General features: G+C 42.3%; 1 protein-coding gene across 2 annotated transcripts in view; it reads right to left on the bottom strand.

Moving 5' to 3' along the window:
* ELOVL4 (ELOVL fatty acid elongase 4) overlaps positions 1–19,233 on the bottom strand; it is a 37,562-nt gene extending 18,329 nt beyond the window's left edge. Inside the window, exon 1 of one of the 2 annotated variants that reach the window (XM_036380042.2) lies at positions 18,885–19,233. In XM_036380042.2, the coding sequence (XP_036235935.1) occupies positions 18,885–18,984 (100 nt within the window). In that variant the 5' untranslated portion in view covers positions 18,985–19,233. Of the gene's footprint in view, positions 1–18,615; positions 18,757–18,884 lie in introns of those variants that run through there. The other variant, XM_036380044.2, reaches the window with a different exon arrangement.
* Between the last annotated feature and the right edge of the window lie 901 nt (positions 19,234–20,134).

Raw genomic sequence — 20,134 nt, 5'->3', positions numbered from 1 at the left:
AAGGGATGGTTCTAGTCAATCTGTGCTGCCATATGGGAGCACAGAAACAAAGGTTTTATTTACAGTCTCCTTCAGTCACTCACAGGATCCAGTCACATTACACATATTTCAGAGCTGAGAATATGCTATATTAAGTTCTAGATCAGTATGAAAAAAGCAGTGTTAGCTTGATGAACCAGTGACACCTAGGATTAGAAGATAGCTCTGCTAGAGGAGGGAAGCAAGACTGCAGTGACACCTCCTTACTTAGTGCCTGTGTTGCCCCATGTGTCACATGTCTCCCCCTGCCCTGAAGGCTCACATCAAGCTGTAGCAAGGGATAAAAGGTAACTGCTTCATAACAATCAGAACTTCAGATACTGCACAGCTCTATGATACTAACTGGATTTTTTCCAGATGCTTAAGGCCAGTTACAGTTCCGATGGAAATCACATCACAGGGCTCCTTAGGAAGCTCAAACATCTGAAACACCTGCCTTCAGTCAAGTGTGGGCAAACTCACAAATGCAGCTGCCAGAGATTTACCTAGAGGACAAGTTTCTTTTAGAGGGCTGTAAGTCAAAGACCATGAAAAATCCCTATACCATAAATTAATTCCTGATCCCAGGCATACAACCAGCAAGTTAGAAAACCCATCTTATCAAGAAAATGAGGAAAGTACAGAACACTGCTGTCATTACTTCTCCTACACTTCTTTCTTGTTTCCTTTGTTGTACTTAAGGCCATAAATTAGAACTATTTTAGGAGCAAATTTCATGTGGCCCTCTATTTCTAATAAACAACAAGTACTGTGATCTAGGGAAAGAGGGCATGCAGAACACAGATTATTCTTACTTCCAGATGATTTAATAGTAATTAAGCTGCATATTCCAAGATGCTAGGAGGCCTAAAAAGAAATGGAAAAGCAGAAAGAGAAGCCTAACTGCTTTCATTCTGGCTGTTAATACCAGAAGAGAAAATTCATCCTAATGCATGGAAACTTCAAGAAAGGACACTGCTGCTGCTAGAATGATGGGATTCAGCTGTGTGGCCACAGCCACCAAAAGAAGTCAAGGGCAAGATAGGGCAAGGACTACAGGGAGGAGTGTCAAAAAATCAGATAAATCAGCTGTAGAAACACAGGCAATGAAAGAAGACCTGAACAGAGTGAGAGAAGTCAGTTACCACTCAACTTTTCATCAAGCTCCTGAAACCACAGAGCGGATCACCTACCAAAGCTGAAAGCACTACTGCATTGCAATTATTACACTCTTATATCCTTTACAATTTCATTCCTTCTTTAGTGATTGTTCTACTAATCTGAATTTAAAACCCAAAGATAACACACACACACAAAAAAAAACTCTCAAAAAACCCAAAAAAACCCCAAACCAACCCCCCCAAAAAAGCCCCCCCCCCAAAAACTACAAAAACACCTCATCATCTACCTGGTACCAAGTAATAGGCAAGGATTCATCATGAAACAAGAAGAAAGGTGTCAGTTAAGAGACAGCTCTGGGAATAGCCAATGAGTGCCATGCTTTATCAAATCCAGATCTCCCTTCACTGTAGTGTACAATGAGTTAAGAACAGGTGAGGCAAGAGACACAGGTGCTTTCCCAGGTTTCTTGCAATAAGGAATATAAAGAGGATAAAGAGAAAAAGATATATTAGAGAATCTGTCTTCTGTTTTCTAACACAGTGTTTCATGGTAATCTTACACACTAAAGTGGCAATGCAAAGAAATGTGAAAGAGGAGGATTTGAATTTTAGCCAGGATGTGAATGCTATCACCCACTGCTGAAAACAGGAAACTATGACTGTTCCAGATTTCTTTTTGTGTCAGGAGACAAAGATTTCTGGATTTCTGGATGGAAGAATGAGGATTCACCAGAGGGTGAAAGGAAAGACAAAGGGACAACTTGTACTAAAACCCAGCTGCAAGCAGGCTTTGCCTCACACCTCATCAATACTGTAAACAATTCTTCCACCTCCTTTCCACAAATACTATAAATTGAAGAACCTCACTGGAGAAAACCAAGAGATATATTTCATTAACTCTGGCAACTACATAAGAGCACCTGAGAAGTTGCCATTACTCTTCCATGCCATGGTCTCAGCACGTTACTTTCCCTCTCCAAAGGGTTTTTGGACAGTGAGCCACCACATCTCAGAGAAGTATTGAAGTATTTACAGGAAAAACATATATTATTATTGATACAAATCTTGTAACACACTGCCCAGGGTATCCAACATTGCCATTTTGGGGGCCTGACCTCTCCTAGGACAAGTAATTACAAAGACAAAATGCTTCTATGAGAGGGAACACGGCAGGCAATTCAGTCTGAAGTGCATCCTGGCCAAAACAGCAGAGCAGTCTATTCTACTGGGCTAACTACAAACACCACCTTATGTTTATTTTGAGGGCATCTAGGAGCTTCTGCATATGATTATTTTTAACTAGTACTGTGGCATCAGGAAACATGATGCTATTACTCCCTGAACTTTTTCATCACAGCATCTCCTCCGGATAATGCAAAGTAACTTGCCTCATAAGTCAACTCCATTCTTATTGCACAGAAGGTTATACAAAACCAATTTCATTTCAGTTTACCTGGCAGGCCTGCTCATTCATGTTCTACACAAAAAACTCAGAAAAATTCAGACCCTTGCTCCATACTTCTCTTTCAAAGATAAATTCACTATCTTTAGTCATCTGCGCAAGTCACAAGCATTCCAAGCTACTCCAACACCTTCCTCCTTCCCAGCCCCCAATCTGTTTTAGCAAAACCAGCATAATTTTGTGTCCTACTTACTAGCTGCTGCTGATGACCACAAAAGATTTCTGCAAATTACAGAGAACTGTGATAGCTTAAGGAGATATACGAGTGCATTAAATCCTGCAGTATTTCACACGGAATAGGGACATTTTTACCTCAAAGATGAAATATGCTTGAAATAAAAAGGCCAGCTCCCTGAATTAAAAAAAATCCCTCCAACTGCTGTGAAGCAAAAAGACCAATGCCTTTACCTGATTAGAATTGACAGAGATTGACTGAATCTTTCAGGGGATTAATGCGTTTGTCTTTCAAATCCCAAGACCCAGATTCTAATTTGATCACAAATAAAATGTCTGCTGTGGTGGCACAGCCTGTAGTACAGTGCTCTTCTGGTAGGGTGGGAAAAGTTTTACAACAAATACTTAGGGTTGCACTTTCTAGCAAAAATAAATCCAGCCTAGACTAAGGCATCTACTAACATGTTCTTGGTAGAAAATAACTGTTATGTAAGGAAATATGCATATACACAAGGCTTTCCTGTCATTTTGTGTATATACGTTCTGAAGTTACACCTTGCAAAGACAAAAACCAGAAGAACCTACATTTATATATTTATATGTAAGTATATTTATTATTATTTATATATATATATAAATAATTGAAATTGCCCTTAGGTACCTACTTTTGCAGGATGTAATTCTTTTTGTGGGGAAATTAACAAGAAACACACAAATAAGCCCCTTCAATTTCTTCATTCAAAGCAAGAAGAGCAGGACCAGTGAAAAGAACTGAATATCCTGCCTGGCAATGTCCAAAGAGGACATAATTAACCTATACTGAAATATAGGTGGAAAGTGAAGATGAATTTCAGTAAGTAAGGCTGCAGTGATGGTATTCTAGCATTAAAAATCACAACAAATTTTTGAGAAACGTACCGTAATTGTTTTAATATGTAAGCATTTCTGTTAAACATGGTTCAGCATTTCCTTTCTGACAGAAAAGATTTTAGATGGTTAAATTTCCTGCATTTTTCTTAGCCTATAATAAAATTTTTGCTTTCCCCTTGAAAAATAAGCAAACAAATCCATAGCACAGTCACTTTGACATTCACCTAGAGAAATACTGAAACAGTACAATGGCGATTATCTTTGCTTTTAAAATCAGTTTTAGAGAAAATATTACATCACTAAAATACATGATTATTGCAATTCCCTGTGTTCATGTTAGGTTCAAAAGAAATACTTAAAAAATCTTCAGTTTAACAACAGATGCATTCCTTAGCTATCAGGTTGGTGCTCACTAATTTATCTGGAGAGACTTTCAAAGTTATTAATAGCTATTGATACTATTCTCAGCGCAAAGACACTTACAGTGCCAATCCAGCACATCCATCTGGCCGATTACATTTCTAAAGACACTGCAGAAATGACAGTGAGCATTTAAAAGTGGTTCTGGGAGAGCCCTCTGCAGATGACCTCTATTTTAACAAAAGTACTCTCAAAGCCAACCTCAGGTTTAGGAAAGATTTTCTTAAACAAGTCAAATTTTGACTCCACAATAGAAGGAAGGCACAGCAGTATTACCTAATTGGAGTACTGTTCCACGAACCACAGTGTTTTAATTATCTAAGGATTTCCCATATCTTGTTCCACTACCTCTATAATTGAAATAATTACAAAACAAGAGTGCATATCATTAAAAAAAGATGAGAAATATAACTTCACACACCTTAAAATGTTTACCAAGTTTTCACACTAGATCCCTTCAGTGATTTTAGTGCTTGTTAGTTCCACTACCACTATAATTGAAATAACTACAAAATGAAAGCCCATATCATATTAAAAAAACAGGTGAGAAATATAACTTCGCACACCTTAAAATGATTACCAAGTTTTCACACTAGATCCCTTCAGTGATTTTAGTGCTTTAGTGACCCCCTTCCCTCACTGGTTCAGTCATGTTAATATTTACAAGTGAATACAAGATTCACTCTGGCTACACAACCACTGCAGACTGGATCTGTTGAAAGTAAACTTGAATAAGCATCTACCTGATTAGACCCTATGCTTTTAAACTAAACCACGTAATACATCAGAATAATTTGAAAGTAGATTTACTGTTAGCAGTTTGTAGAAATTCCAAGGAAAAAGCTCAGTCTCTGACTAACTAACACCTCAGAAAAACAACAGCTAAAGCTATAAAATTAGCCTTTAAAACAGTACATGACTACATGGGCTGCACAGTTTGAGACTGAAGACTGATAATGAAGTAGCATTGCAGAGTGAAAATTGAGAGGCCATATATTTTTGGATGGGAAATCTATAGAATTAAAAATTTTCTATTCACTTACTCTTATTTTAATAGAGCTGTTCATATGGCCCCAAATTATTTTTTTTCTTAGGTTGTCATTGCTTGAACTAACTTACCTGCTTTGCTATTGATTATTCATTGCACAGATTGCACTCTATTCCTCAATTAGTGGAATTACAGAATCATTACAGTTGGAAAAGACCTCCAGGATCATCTAGTCCATCCTATGACTGAACACCACCATGTGAATTAAACCATAGCACCTAAATGCCATGTCCAGTCATTTCTTGAACATCTCCAGGGAGGGTGACTCCACACTTCCTGGGGCAGCCCATTCCAACGTCTAACCACCCTGCCCAGTGAAGAAATTTTTCCTGATGTCCAACCTGATCCCCCCCCTGCACAGCTTCAGGCCATTTCCTCTTGTCCTGTTCCTAATAATCTCAGTTTATAAAGTTTCTTTAAACTTTACAGGAGAAATCCTGTAATAGCAGATTGAATCTACTGCATGAATTAAAACTATATCCCCATAGTCTCATCCATGTTTCAGGCAAAAGAAAAGTCCATCTCTTCTTAGGAGAGATTGTGCAGACATATTGCTGCAGGAAAGCAAAATGACTGGGACAAAAAGAATGGCCAGTTTATGCTTCTTTCTTATCTATCATACTTGGCAATGTCTGCAGTCTTCTGGCACTATAGGTATTTCTAAGGAGTTTGACAGGACCTGTACCTAACTCAGAAAGAATCTAATATCATCTACAATGAAACTTCCATTAACACATGTATAAGCCAAGAGATCTTTCTCAGAAGAATTTCCCATTTTAGTACAGGATATGTCTTTTCAGAGGCAGCAAGCCCGGTAGAACATATAGCAGCTTGCTGTAAAATGTTAACTAGCATAAAGTTGCTCTCTACAGCCAAAGAAATTAGGATTAAACTTTAACTAGTTCACTATAATTTTCTTTCCTAGACCTATCATTTTTTTTCCTTCTTCATTTGGGTAGTTCTGAACAATTATCAGGTCAGTCACTACTTGCCTTTTTTTTTTTAATTTTCCTTAAAGAAACACTTCATTTCATTCACTTGCAGGCATATTTTCCTATCATAGAATCATCTTCATGGCTCATCTCTGTATGCTCAACAAACATTTAAATTGGCCTTGCACTGGTTTCTCAGGAATCAGTCAAGTCCCTGCTGCTTTATGTCACAGAAACTTCTGTATTGTCATAATGTCACAGTATCAGTGGTGGTAATAACTGGCAAGAAAACAAATATGTGAGTATCAGAGAATCATAGAATGGCTTGGGCTGGAAGGGACCTCAAAGGTCATCCATTTCAAACCACCCTGTCATGAGCAGGGACACCTCCCACTAGAGTTTGCTCAGAGTCCCATCCAACCTGATCTTGAACACTTTCAGGGATGGAGCATCACAGCTTCTCTGGGCAACCTGTTCCAGTACCTCACCATCCACACAGTTAAGAATTTCTTCCCATGTATGGTATTGGTAAAGCTAAGGATGACATGCACAGGATGCTATAGGGACAAAGGTTCCCAAAACCGGGGGAAAAAGCATAACAGCTGACCTAAGTAATATTTTTTTAAAAATTATTTAGTAGATCAGTAGAGAGAAAGAAAGTTTTTCTTAATCTTTGATAATAAGTCTAAAAATCTAACTACTTTGTCTATCCTTAAGATTTAACTAGTCAGGAACAAACTAATTAGTTCAGGTCAAGAACAAGGGACATCAAAATGTTTTGGCAAAGCATTGTCATTTTAACAAGCCATAAAACATAAAACTAAGGTGCAAGAATAAGAGTATTCAGCCTCAAGCACAATGAATAATGAGAGCACATACCCCAAAAATCAAAACAATGAAACCCACATATTCTAAGTTTGCTGTACAAAAACCTGTTGTGGTCAGAAATGAGAGATGCCTGCCGCAAACCCAAGAGGACTATGAGGCAAGACTAACAGGTACCACCCATAACCAGTTGTGGCTTTGTTTTGAATTTCAGGGCTTTGTAATTGACTGCTTAGTCTTCTTTAAAGCTGCAAACAGCAACATAAAATCAAAATACCACACAGCTAAGAGCAACATCTCCTGCAGCTAATGAACACTTGTGTAATGTGCATGTGTTTCATAAACTCCCATTAAAGTAACAGGAAGGCCAAATCCCAATTTGCTGTTAAAAGGCCAGGTGTATTTTAACTAGCCTTCCCATCATTGTAATCTTCTCAGGACTCCTATCACTCAGTCATTAATACCATATTGTCTTTGTGCCTATATACAGCAATTACATTATACACGTGTTTCAAGACAAGGATAGTTATGGAAGTACTACGAAGTTCAGGACACATGACAATTTACCATCAAGTCTCAGGATTTTCAAGTCCAAAGAGATTATCTTGCTCACATTATATTTATCTCCTCCATTGATTATGATTACTTGTGGGGACAGTACAAATGCTCTGCTTCAAGTAATAATAAAAATATAATCCTCATTGAAGCTTACACAAGATATGCAAGATACAAGCCCTTGAGGCATGAAGTACTCTTCAGGTTGCCAAATCTTCTTTTCCAGACATCACAAATGCAAGATGCATTCCCAGTGCAGTGATGCCTGCATGCTTTTTCTTAAATACTATAAGTTATGGAGTAAACAGACAAAAGCACACAAAACCCCCTACCCTACCATAAAATGTAATTTTTTAAACTACTTGCAGACTTTATGATCCAGCATATGTCTCTGTATTTCTAAAGCAATAGAAGTACTGCACAAAACACACTTCATAAAGCTTTTCTTCTACTGAAACTTTTATTCAAACTTTGCACTTTTTGCCAAAACTACTTCTCACGTCACTGCTTCATACAAAAGCACTGGGGTTTGGCACTATGAAAATAGTTATAGAAGTATCAGTAAGCAGTAATGCAAACACAGGATTTATGCACATTCAATGTTGCAATAACAGATTAGTCTATTGGCCCACCCAGAGCTTTATAATGCTGAAGGGAATGAGCATAGGGTATGATGATCTTCTCCAAAGATAGATACTGGATTCCTTCAGTTTAAACATAAGTTCATTGAAAAATGTGAAAGATTATTAAAATCAGTTCAATAATAACTCTGCAAGGTCTTATCCACTGTGGAGTCAAGTGTTACATACTCAGCATACACGGGACAGTAAATTCAGCCCTGACAGTAAATTCAGCACTGACACATGTCTAATGTGCTAACACCTCGGAAGCATAGTGATGTTGAACTACACAGCAAATACAAACAACTTATGTTGATGCTCTTGCAACGCAGAGTTTGGGGTTGTAGATAAACATTTAGAGACTTTTAAATGCAGTGCTTGAGCATGTAGGAAAACCAGCAGTGGCAAGTGAAATCTAACTAAGAATAATACCAGAAAGCCACTGGAGAAAATTTGCAAGAAGCAGCACAGGAAGCTCTCTGATAAACTACCTGTTTTTCCTGTTTGCATTATCACAAGGATGCTCCTCATCACTATGGTTTTACAGAAGGATGAATGAGATGAGAATTTTGTTTTGATTAAAAACTACAAAAAGACTTACTGAAATGCATTAGCGCTTCAAAGTTCAGAGGCAGAAGTAAATTTACAGTTGTGAGATGCATTAGGTTTTCTGTTAGCTTAACACAAATACATCAGTCAAAGCCTCCAAGGAAAAACAAAACTCTAAAACATTTAGAACTTAATTCTCAACATCCCTTTAACATCAGCAAAAATGATGAATTGGAGGAGTGAGGAACAAAGCACAAAAAAAAAAAAAAGACTAATTTTGAAATGCGGATTTTCAAAATAGGAACTGAATGACAAAATGTTTTTGACCCAAAAGTGATGAAAAGAATGATGAGTGTCTGAATCTGTCATTCACTAAGTACACAGTAGCAAAATCATCAGTTTGGAAGCTACATAATGTCCATGTCCAAACAACTGTTACAACTGAGTCTTTTCACTTCCACAGTTGTGCTCCCTTCCATGCTAACACATGGGCCCCAAGCTTCTCTAATGGTTTCAGCAATAAAGTTTCTCCCTCATGGTAAAAAATTCAGGGATCACTGAAATGGAGATTGGACAGAGTAGAAAAAAACCTGACCTAATTATCAAAGCATTTGAGAGTACTCTGTGAGTCTTTCCACTGGGCTCATCTATTCCTGGTAAACCACTAAATATTAAACTGTGTAGAAAATATGATTATGAAGTCTCCTATTTACAGCCCAGCTAGTCAATTTAACTACTAACTACTTTTTTTTTTTTTTATGTTAACTCAAACCATTTAAAAACAAGGTGTTACAATGATGTTCTAAGAATAGGACATAAAATCAAGTCAGAGAGATTTGCTGGCTCAACAGAAAAAGTGAAAGACATGGGTTATAAATTCACTTCTTTCAGCAATATTCTAAGAACATTTAGAAAGCAATAAAACAATTTTTCTTATTGGTCATAACTGGGAGAAACAATCAAGGAGATAATATCTATAAGCAGATAAAAAAAGAAAATAGAACACCGTAGTCAAGCATGTAAACTAAGCACAACATATGCAAGAGCTGAAAGAAGACACTTTTTAGATATAGCAGAAATAGATAAGAGGAATAGGAAAATATGATGCAAACAAACCAAACAGTCAAGAGTTCCTGATTATGCTGAGACAGAAAGTGAAACCAGGGATGCACTGGTTTGACCCTGTCTGGAGGCTAGGTACCCACCAAAGCTGCTCTGTCATTCCCCTCTCAGCTGGATAGGTTACAGAAGATCAAAGAAAAGGCTCATGAGTTAATCAGAATCACAGAATCACTAGGTTGCAAGAGACCTTCAAGATCATTGAGTCCAACCCATGCCCTAACACCTCAACTAAATCATGGCACCGAGTCCCACATCCAATCTTTTTTTAAACCCATCCAGGGATGGTGACTCCACCACCTCCCTGGGCAGACCATTCCAGTACTTTATCACTCCTTCCATAAAAAACTTTTTCCTAATATCCAACCTATATTTCCCTTGGTGCTGCTTGAGACTGTGTCCTCTTGTCTGTCAGTGGTTGCCTGGAGAAAGAGACCCCTACCTGACTAGAGCCACCTTTCAGGGAGTTGTAGAGAGCAATAAGGAGGTCACAAACTGATTGCTGTCACAGACAAAACACATGTGACTTGGGGAAATTACTTGAATTTATTACCAATCACAATCTGAGTTCTATAATGAGAAGTAGAACAAACCCAAAAAGCACCTTTCTCCCAAACCCTCCCTCCTTCCCAGGCTTAATTTCACTCCTGATTCTCTACCTTTCATTGCTCTGCCAGTGGCAATGGGAGACAGGGAATAGGGATTACAGTCAGTTCATCACATACTGTTTCTGATTCTGCTTCTTCCTTAGGAGGAGGAGTCTTTCCCCTGCTCCAGCATCAGATTGCTCCCACAGGAGACAGTCCTCCATGAAATTCTCCAGCCTGAGTCCTTCTCACAGGGTGCAGCTCTTCACAAACTGATCCAGTGTGGCATCCCTCCTGCCAGGAGCCTGCTCCAGCACAGGCTTGCCATAGGGTCACAGCCTTCCTACAGCATCCACCTGCTTTGGTGTGAGGCTCCTCCACAGGCTGCAGATGGATCTCTGCAGCCCTATGGACCTCCACAGGCATCAGGGGCACAGGCACCTCACCAGGGTCTTTCCCATGGGCTGCAGGGGAATCTCTGCTCCAGCGCCTGGAGCACCTCTTCCCTTGTCTTCCTTCCCTGACCTCCATGTCTGCAGAGTGGTTTGTATCACATATTCTCACTCCTTTCTCTGACTGCAATTACTTCTGTGCTATTTTTTTTCCTCTCTTCTTAAATATATTATTGTAGAATCATAGAATGGCCTGGTTTGCAAGGGATATTAAAGATCAGCCACTTCAAACAACTTTATCATGAACAGGGACATCTTCCACTAGACTGGTTTGTTTAGAGCCCCATCCAAAATGGCTTTAAACATTCCCAGAGATGGGGCTTCCACAGCTTTTCTGGACATCCTGTTCCAGCATCTCACCATCCTCAGAATAAAGAATTTTTTCCTAACATTTCTAACCCAAACCTCCACTCTTTCAGTTGGAAGCCATTCCCCCTTATCTTTTCACTACATTCCTTTGTAAAAAGTTTCTTTCCATTTTTCTTGTGGGCTCCTTTCAGATACTGGAAGGACACAATTAGGTCACCCCAAAGCCTTCTCTTTTCCAGGCTGAACAATTCCAATTCTCCTAGTCTTTCCTCATAGGAGAGGTGCTCCATCCCTCTGAACAACTTGGTGGCCCTGCTTTAGATTTTCTCCCTTAGGTCATTGTCCTTTTTGTGCTGGGGACCCCAGAGGTGGAAGAGTGGAGTAGAGAGACAAGAGTGGAGTAGAGGGACAGACTCAACTGCCTCAATCTGCTGGCCATGCTGCTTTTGATGGTGTGATTGTTGTCACAGAGATTTTATTACCATCACTGACTGGCTCAGCCTTGGCCAGCAGCGGGCCCATCTTGGAATGGGCTGGCATTGGCTCTGTTGGACATGGGGGAAGCTTCTAGCATAGCCCTCCCAGTACCAAAACCTTCCCATGCAAACACAATACAAGGGTAAAATCCCATGGTAAAAGCAGACACAATGCCACAGAGAGAGTGAACACTCCAGGACAGGAGTTAAGGATCAAACCACTGAAATTATTCAGTACCTAAAGAAAGAAGTTGAGTTGCAGGCACACAAGCAACACAAAACCAAGAGCTACTGATGCCCACAGGCATCACTATCTTGCATCAAATGCAAGCCAAACTGAGGTAGCTTACTCTCCCTCACCTTCCATGAGAGAAAGGTAATCTAGTTCATGCTTATCTAGAGATCCAAGCACACACAAAATGAGTGAATACAAACCACATTGCACTCCATTTATCTCCAGGCTTGCCTTGCAGCTACTTATTGCTTTGCCTACTAGCTAGGGTGCAGTACTCAAAACCCCAACAGGGCTAACACCTAAGCATTGCCAAGCCTGAATTTCAGAGCTGCCTTCATTTGCATCCTTAAAATTCCACAAGACTTTGAAGTTCATACACTCAGAAGCAGTTCATACACTGCTTCTGTTCATACACTCAGTTTGACAACACTGAGCATAGTTGTACCCACTTGTCACCACACTAGATCCAGGAACTGTATTCAGCATCTACATCCTCCTAAGTGAAGTGTCAGTCAGACAGACCCACTCAAAGTGTTCCTTATGAAGTGCAGTGGTAGCTCCAACTTGGTTTCCAAATAGAGCTTGAGAAAGCGAAGCCTTGTCATATATTTACTAGTCAGAGAAGTCCTACCTTATGGATCAGATCTGTCCTTAAAAACTCACTGTCAAACTTCTGTGCTCTGGAAACACCCCAGTCACATCAACACTCTTTAAAAGCCAAAGCTGTCATTCTTTTAATGGTCAATTCTTTTTAGGTATATGAGCTCTCCTTTAGCTCTGTTTTTTCAGGCCATTCTGGCATTCATTCAACCCCACTTGCCTTACCTGAAAAAACTCTTCAGTACACACAACAGCCTCTTCTCCCCACTTAGCCCTGCATCCTAGCAAATTCTTCCTCTCAAAGTCTTCTCCATATCTGTTTGGAGTATTTTCATTCATTCACCTTTTATCTAAATCCCCTAATCAATCAAGTAATTCCAAAAACCTGTCTGGACCGGCAGAGGAAAAAGTGGAGTCTTGCCTCACCCACTCTTCATGACTCCTGATCTACAGGACCTTAAAAGGAACTACATCCTATGTTCCCTAAGCTTCTTCTACTACCTGTCCTTGTGCAGCCTTTGACACTCTTCCCTGGCTGCACAAGGACAGCAGCACAGCTGCCTTGAATACAACCTCCTCTGGTGGTTCACATCTATAACCACAGCCCTGCCACAGCCCTCCTCACCCTGAGCACAGCATGAGTGCAGGGTGACAACTACAAACACTCCTGTCAAGGCACTCCAACCAGAGACAGCCACCTATGAGCTAGAGTTCAGCCACTATCCCTGATCAATCTGTGTAACCAGTGGAGCCTCCAGGATGACTGCATCTGCTTCATGGCAAGGATATTTCAACTTGCCAAGAATTCTTCACCTCTGGTTGCAGTATGGGGCTCCAGGACCACACATTGATTTACACCTCATGATGCCTCAGATGAGAAACATGATTTGCTTAGAACTCTGCAACAGCAACTTGCCATGTGCTGAATTCTTAACATCTAGCCATTTGACCTTCTGCAGTAGGTACTAAGGTCATGCAATCAGCTTGGTTAAATTCTGTAAACAGCCATTTCCAGATCTTTTCCCATGGATTCTCCTTTAAGAGTATTCATAACAACTTATTTCCTTCAAAGATTTCAAGACATGCTACCTACACAGTTTTAGAATGAATTTTCAAATATTCAGTTATGTTCTTGTCATTTTGTCTACACATTTCCTTTTCCTTCTGGAATATGCTGATGAGTGTTCAAACAGAAGTTTGTATTGCATTCTTGCTGGTGCTCTTTGAAGTTTTTTCTGTTTCATTTCTTTACTGGAGCTGAGATTTGGATATCATCCCTACAACTTCTCCTCTTTCATTTTAGGAAAGAGAAGTCTTCCACTCATAACTCAGCTTCTCATCCATAGAGTTTATTTTGCTTGATCCTACTCTCTCATGACCAAGGTCTTGAAGCTTGCTGACCCAAGGTGTCTAAGTAGACATTTCCCCTTCACTAAGGTACTTTTCTGAATGATGTTTCCATTTCCAAAAATGCTTGGCATCTGTTTAGTTCTGACTATGTCTTTTGAGTAGTACAATCTGATAAAATCTCCTGATGATGAAATGGGGGGTAGAATTTCCCTCAAACAATCAGCAAATTGCCTTCAATACCAAGCATTATATTTTTTCTTCACTAATAAATTCCCTCCCTTCACTAACTGGCAATTAAATGTCAAATGAATCAAATAAACTGGATGCTCCTATTGCTCAGTTTAGTTGACAGCAGTTTCATATGATCTAGGCATTAGCATTCTTTGCTTCCACAATCAATTTCTCCAAGTGCTGCTTCTGCCACAGGTTTTTTCTTTGTGTTTCTGCCACAAGACAGCCAGCCCAGTTAGACAGCTTTTCCATTTCCAGTATGTTTCTCCCTGTCTAATCCTTGTGTTTTACCCAGCCATGGCCACAGACTGAAAAAGCTGTTCCCTTGAGAAGAATATCGTATCTGCAAGACAAATATCATGCCAAATCACCAAATCTGATGCTCAGCCAGCCCTCTGAAAGTTCAGGAACACATTCTGCTTTGTTTCTGTGAAACAGACTTCATGAACCTTAATCTCACCCTTCATTCTCTTTCCCCATCCTCTCCCTCTGAAGCACTTTCACTGGGATTCTACTTGCCTCCAGCTTTAGCACAAATCCTCAGCTACAAGGGACTACTTGCACTCAGAGCGTTCTGCTAAGCACCCAGTGGACTTCTCAAGCATAAACACTCAGGATCCTTTGGTCATACTTGGGTTCTCCATGGGGGAAGGTACAAGGGAAGAAGAAACATGTTTTACTCTGTTTCTGTTCCCTGGCCTGAAAAAGAAAATTAACCTGAACTTCCTGGGCAATTTTTAAATTAGTCCCAAGATCCCCTAGCAAAAGTGGTCATGGCAATCAGTGTTCTCAAGGAAGCTGCTCCACTGCTTCACCTTTTAGGCAAGCAGCTGTAAGTTTCCCATCTTCTCCACCCTCACTGCCTTACACTTCTGACCCAACTGATAAAACCTACAATCAATGTTGCTCCTGAACAAGATGCTAGGTAGAACACTACCCTACCACTAAAGTGAAAGTTTGCATCTCTCTCCTTTCCTACTGATGGAAAAAGTCTGTAATCTTATTAACTGCAACAGCTGTAAATAGCTGCTGTTCCAAAGCAGTCCCACGTGGCCTGGGATGGCCCTGCCTCCTTTAAACTCTTGAGCTCCAAGAACAATCATTCTCACCCAAAGTCAGTAAAGCCTTCTGTTCCTTAGCTCAGTACATTCAAATTAAGTAGCTCTTCTAAATAAATATTTTTGTCCAGTGTTTCATGAGTCTTCTTTTCAAGCCACAATCCCCTACTCCCCCTCCCCAACTGACAATGGTCTCTTTGCCCACATTTTGAGATTTCCACACTCTTCTTTTCTGATTGTGTCCTGAGTTATTAATCTTAATAGTTCCCCTGGACTCAGCCTAGAACCTCCCTTTAAGTCACTTGCTCAGTCATCTAATCATACCCTTAATCCTTCCTGGCAAATCCAACCCCAACCAGCTACTCGAGCTGAGAGAAAGAAGGAAGCCCTGCCCTAGCAATTACATGGAGCCTGGTCCCATGCCCTTACAGAAATAAGGGCATGGAATTCCTAGATCATATTTCCTGATAGTAACTGTTCCTCTGACCACCTTTTTTTTGCTGTTGATGACCGCTAAGAACATGTTTTTGACCCTTCTATCTCTTTTTGAAGATTATGGCTTCCTAAATTATGTCCTTCAGCCTCCTAGGTGAATATATAGTTACAATGGACTTTGGGCTTTCATGGAAGGGGTCTGAAAAGTAGTCACGGGTGGAGAGAAACAAAGTAGCTTTTCAACAAATGAACAAGCAAAAGCATCAAGCTAATGCTGAAAATGTGTTTGATAATATACTTGGGGAAAAAGTCACAGAACACTGCTATTATTCCCAAATGCAAGACTTAAAAAACCGAAACCACAAACAAATCAGATTTAGACAGCATGCTTAATGCTAAAAGAAATTGTAACATCAACTCAAAACCATTTAGGCTCATTATATACTTGGTCTTTTGGGGTTTTTTTGGTCTCAGAAAAGGTCAGTTGCTTTTTAAATAGCACAAAGCAGGGGAAGGAAAATGATCAAATCTTTAATGTGCAAAAATAAAGCAGCACAAGACTCAGTGGGATGTTCTGGCACAGTTCTACAGAAGTGTCATCACAGGGGTCTGAGGCAGCAGGAGGAAACACCTGCTGGCAAGACAATCTTGCTGAATACAGAGAACAGGGCTAAAGACACACAGGTGTTCAATAAAAAAATGGAAGTGGGAAATTGAGAGAATAAGTGTAGGAGTAGTAGTGGGAATAAAATTTCTTCACATTTTGTTGTGTAATTTTGCTGTGTAGTAGTGTTTCAGTATGATTTATTGTGTAATGCTATTGCATAGCATCATTTGTTGAGCAACTTTGCTGCGTGGTATAGTTTTTTATTTAATGATATTGAACATTAGGCAATGGTCTTGCATGCCATAATTTGTGTTTTCTGTTGAGCAACATTACTGTCATAGCTCTTAACACAAAGGTGAATTGCATGAATTCATAACAGTGCTGAATTCACAATTTTAACATATCATAGAATGGCTTGGGTTGGAAGGGACCTTAAAGATCATCTACTTCCAACCACCCTTCCGTGGGCAGACACACCTTTCACTACAATTTCAGAGCCTCATCCAACCTGGCCTTGAACAATACCAGGGATGGGGCACTCAGAGATTCTCTGGGCAACCTGTTCCTGTGCCTCACCACCCTTGCAGGAGAGTTATTTTCCTATTATCTAAACCTACTCTCTTTCAGTCTGAAGCCACTACCTTGTCCTACCCCTACATGCCCTCCTGCATCCCTCTTAGGTACTGGAAGGATGCTGTGTGTTCACTCAGAGATGGCAAATGGAGACAATTATTTTTGTCAGAACAAAGAAACATGCAGAAAAGCAGCAAACTGAGCAGGTATTTTTGCAGAATTTAGGGCATTAAAGATTATTTCACTGAACAGCCACACAGCATTGCCTCATGAGTAACACTTTATAATCCTGAGCTACCTTGTAACTACAATGTGACACCTATCCCTACCTGACTGTAAAAACTACAGGAGAATCTTGTTCCACATACTACTGGGTATAAATCAGAACTGTACTGTGTTTTTCATGTGACTTAGGCTCTACTCAAAACTAGCCTTGCAGGGATCTGCTGTTATCCAAAATCGGAACAAGAAACTTTCCACGAGATAGGACTGATTACTTCATTACAATGGAATCCTGCTTTAACAGCAGTGCTACCAAACTTAAAGCAAAAATTAAAAATTTTACTTTAGTAAATCAGTAAGACTTACATATGTTTTAGGGGCAATAACAATGTCATCCTAGTACTGCTTAACATCCTCCAAAGAAGCAGAAGAAAAAAGTTTGCTCTACGTATAGTATCATAGTTAGTTACTTATTGTTACATTCTTTACATTTACTTGCTTTTTCGTCTTCTTTTTTTTCCCCTCTGATCATTTTTGCTTACAATAGACATGGTCTATTGACAGACTTAAATAACATTTTTGAAGTTCAGGAAATATATCAGAATTTGAAGTATTTTTTCAAATAAATCAAGTAATCTATAAGGTTATCAATTTTGTACCCACATCTATTTTTATATCCATCTGAAAATGCTATTGATTGACCAGAATAGCATCTCTTTCATTCTTTACCTGGCAGCCTATGAACAATTGTATGTTGCAAGAGTCAGAGAGCAAACACTGGTAGATTACAATGCAGTGCTGCTGCAAGCATTTTTATTTGCTCTCATATTCTGGCAGTTTTTAAAAACAGACGAGAAAAATACGCATGCAGGCTCAATTTTTAAAATATAGCAAAATACAGAAGGTATGGAAAGGCAAATTGTGAAAAAAGTGAGCTCTTTCCATCTATAACATAAGATTAATTTATTATCTGACAGATGGCAGAAGGGAAGGGGGGTGGAAAAGCAAAGACTGCTGATGCAGTGAGCTTCCCGTCTGTAACGAAGGCCCCACATTCCCACCTATCACACTGCCACCAAATACATCCACACTTACATGCACACCAGTTTTGCCCTGGGTTTCAAAATAGCTAAACCTCATTGCTGCGTGGACAACGAAAAAATGAAGAAAACATCCAGAGGAGTAAATGATCCTTCTGCCAGCTGCCTGTGGCTACTCACAATAGCAGCTGTGAAAGCGACTCCTTTCATTTGACACACGAGACAGAACCATTCACGCTGACCAATAACACTCCCAGAGCTACCGGTCACTGCAGCAAGGCACCACCTCATTTGCTGTCCCAGCACTGCAAGCTGCTTTTGCACATTTCTCCGTATTCCAAGACATTTGCTCTTCCTTCAGCATCTGCCACATTGCAGTCGTGGAGTGCCAACACAGGAGTGGAGCACATTGAAAACGGAAAACAGCAGGACTGACCCAAACACACTTAATATAAAATGACAAGCTGCTGCAGCGGCGGTAACAACCATTTCCTCATTTCTTTTGCTGAACTCCACGCGATGCCGACGCGGGGGTCCCACCTGCCGCAGAAGCCAAAGACCGCCTGAGCTCCGGCACCACTTACCGGAGGGCCTCGCTTACCTCCGACATCAGATCCCCGTATGACAAGCCCAAGGCACGCCGCGGCGGCAGAGAACCGGAGGAACCACGGCCCTGGGAAGCGGATTTCGCTACGTCCACCCGCGGGCGCCCGGGGGACGCGCTCACCTTGCCGCGGATCGATGCCCCGCGCAGCCCGGGCCGCTACGCGGGATTACGGCAGATAAACAAACACCGCACCGAGCGCACCCGGAGGGGCGAGGAGGGCAGGCGGGGGTGGGGGGCTCTGCCCCCGCCGCGGCCCCATCCCGGGGAGCCGGAGCGCGCTCCGCGTCTCCCGGGAGATGGAGCCATTTTGAGCCGCTGCGCATCAGTGGCGGCGGGCGGGGGGCGCCGGGCACGGCGATGGCGGGGCCGCGGCCGCCCTGGCGCGTTACCTCGGATGCTCCAGGTCCAGCGGTAGAACTCGAGGGTGTCGTTCACCACGCTGGACACCAGGCCCATGGCGCTGGGGGGCTCGGCGGCGGCGGCACCCATGGTGAGCAGCAGCAGCAGCGGCGGAGCCGGCAGACCTGTCTCGGCGCGTGCGTCCGTGCCTCTGCGCCGGGGCTGCTGCTGCTGCTGCCCCTTCTACAGCCGGGGATGTGATTTAAATCTCTATCTCTCCGTATCTTCCCTCCAGACTCCGCCTCGCTCCCGTCACCGGCTCCCGTGCCCCGCGGGCAGGGCGGAGGGCGCGGAGGCGGGGGGCGGCGCGGCGGCGGCCGCGGCTCCGCAGCTCGGTGCTCCCGGCCCGGCGCTCCCGGCTCGGCGCTCCCGGCTCGGTGCGCAGCGCCCGGCGCGGTGCGGGCGGGGGCGTCACGTGGCCGCCGTCCCGCTGCCCCCGGCGGCGCCCGCGGAGCGCGGCCCCACGGCCCGGCCCGGCCCGGCCGCGCAGGCGCCCGGCGGCCCCCCCGGAGCAGGTGCGGGCGGCGGGGACCGCTTCTCCTCCCGCGGAGGGCGTGCGGGGTGGCGAGGAGGCGCTTGGTTATCTCAGCCTGGCTTTTTATGTTCAAATAGGGGGTTTGAATTTTTATTTTACCAGAAAGGGGGGGAATGAGTCTTTCAGCCAACTCCCATTCCCTTTCTTTCTTTTCTCCTTGTATAAGTTTGGATTTTTCTTCTCTCTTCCCCTCTTGCTACCCCTTGACAGACACGCCGAGGGTCCTCCGTGAGCGATGCTGGTTTTACCTCCGTCTGTGCGTATCAAGGCTCTTCTGCTGCTTCCAGGAGCCTTCGCTAGGATCCCTTCTCCTCCCAGTACGGATAACACCAGCAACCGCAACGGGACCTCGCTACCTCCCTGCCCCACCACCTGGTGGCACTTCCCTGACCAGCCTTCTCCAGGTGCCACCCAGCTGCCCTTCGCACACCCCCCCTTATCTCCTGGACCAAGGCCCCTGTGGTCGCTTCATGGAGCAGAGAGATTCAGCTGCCTGGAGTGTTGCTGGGTGCTGCAGGAGAAGCATCCATTCTGCACCCTGTGTTTCAGTCCCAGCAAACCCTCTGTCTGGTGTAAAGGCACCACCTGCTCCTCACACCCTTTGCTCCTTATCTCCTTCTTGGCAGCATGTCTGTGCCATGATCTTGCTTAGTGCAGATGGCTGCATGACACCCTCGGGAGTGAGGGGCAGGAGGGGACCTGCTC

Source organism: Molothrus ater, chromosome 3 (assembly GCF_012460135.2).
Source record: "Molothrus ater isolate BHLD 08-10-18 breed brown headed cowbird chromosome 3, BPBGC_Mater_1.1, whole genome shotgun sequence".
In the NCBI taxonomy this organism is placed as follows: Eukaryota; Metazoa; Chordata; class Aves; order Passeriformes; family Icteridae; genus Molothrus; species Molothrus ater.
Note: the sequence above shows the minus strand (reverse complement) of the source record. Positions and strands in the feature narration are given on the sequence as shown.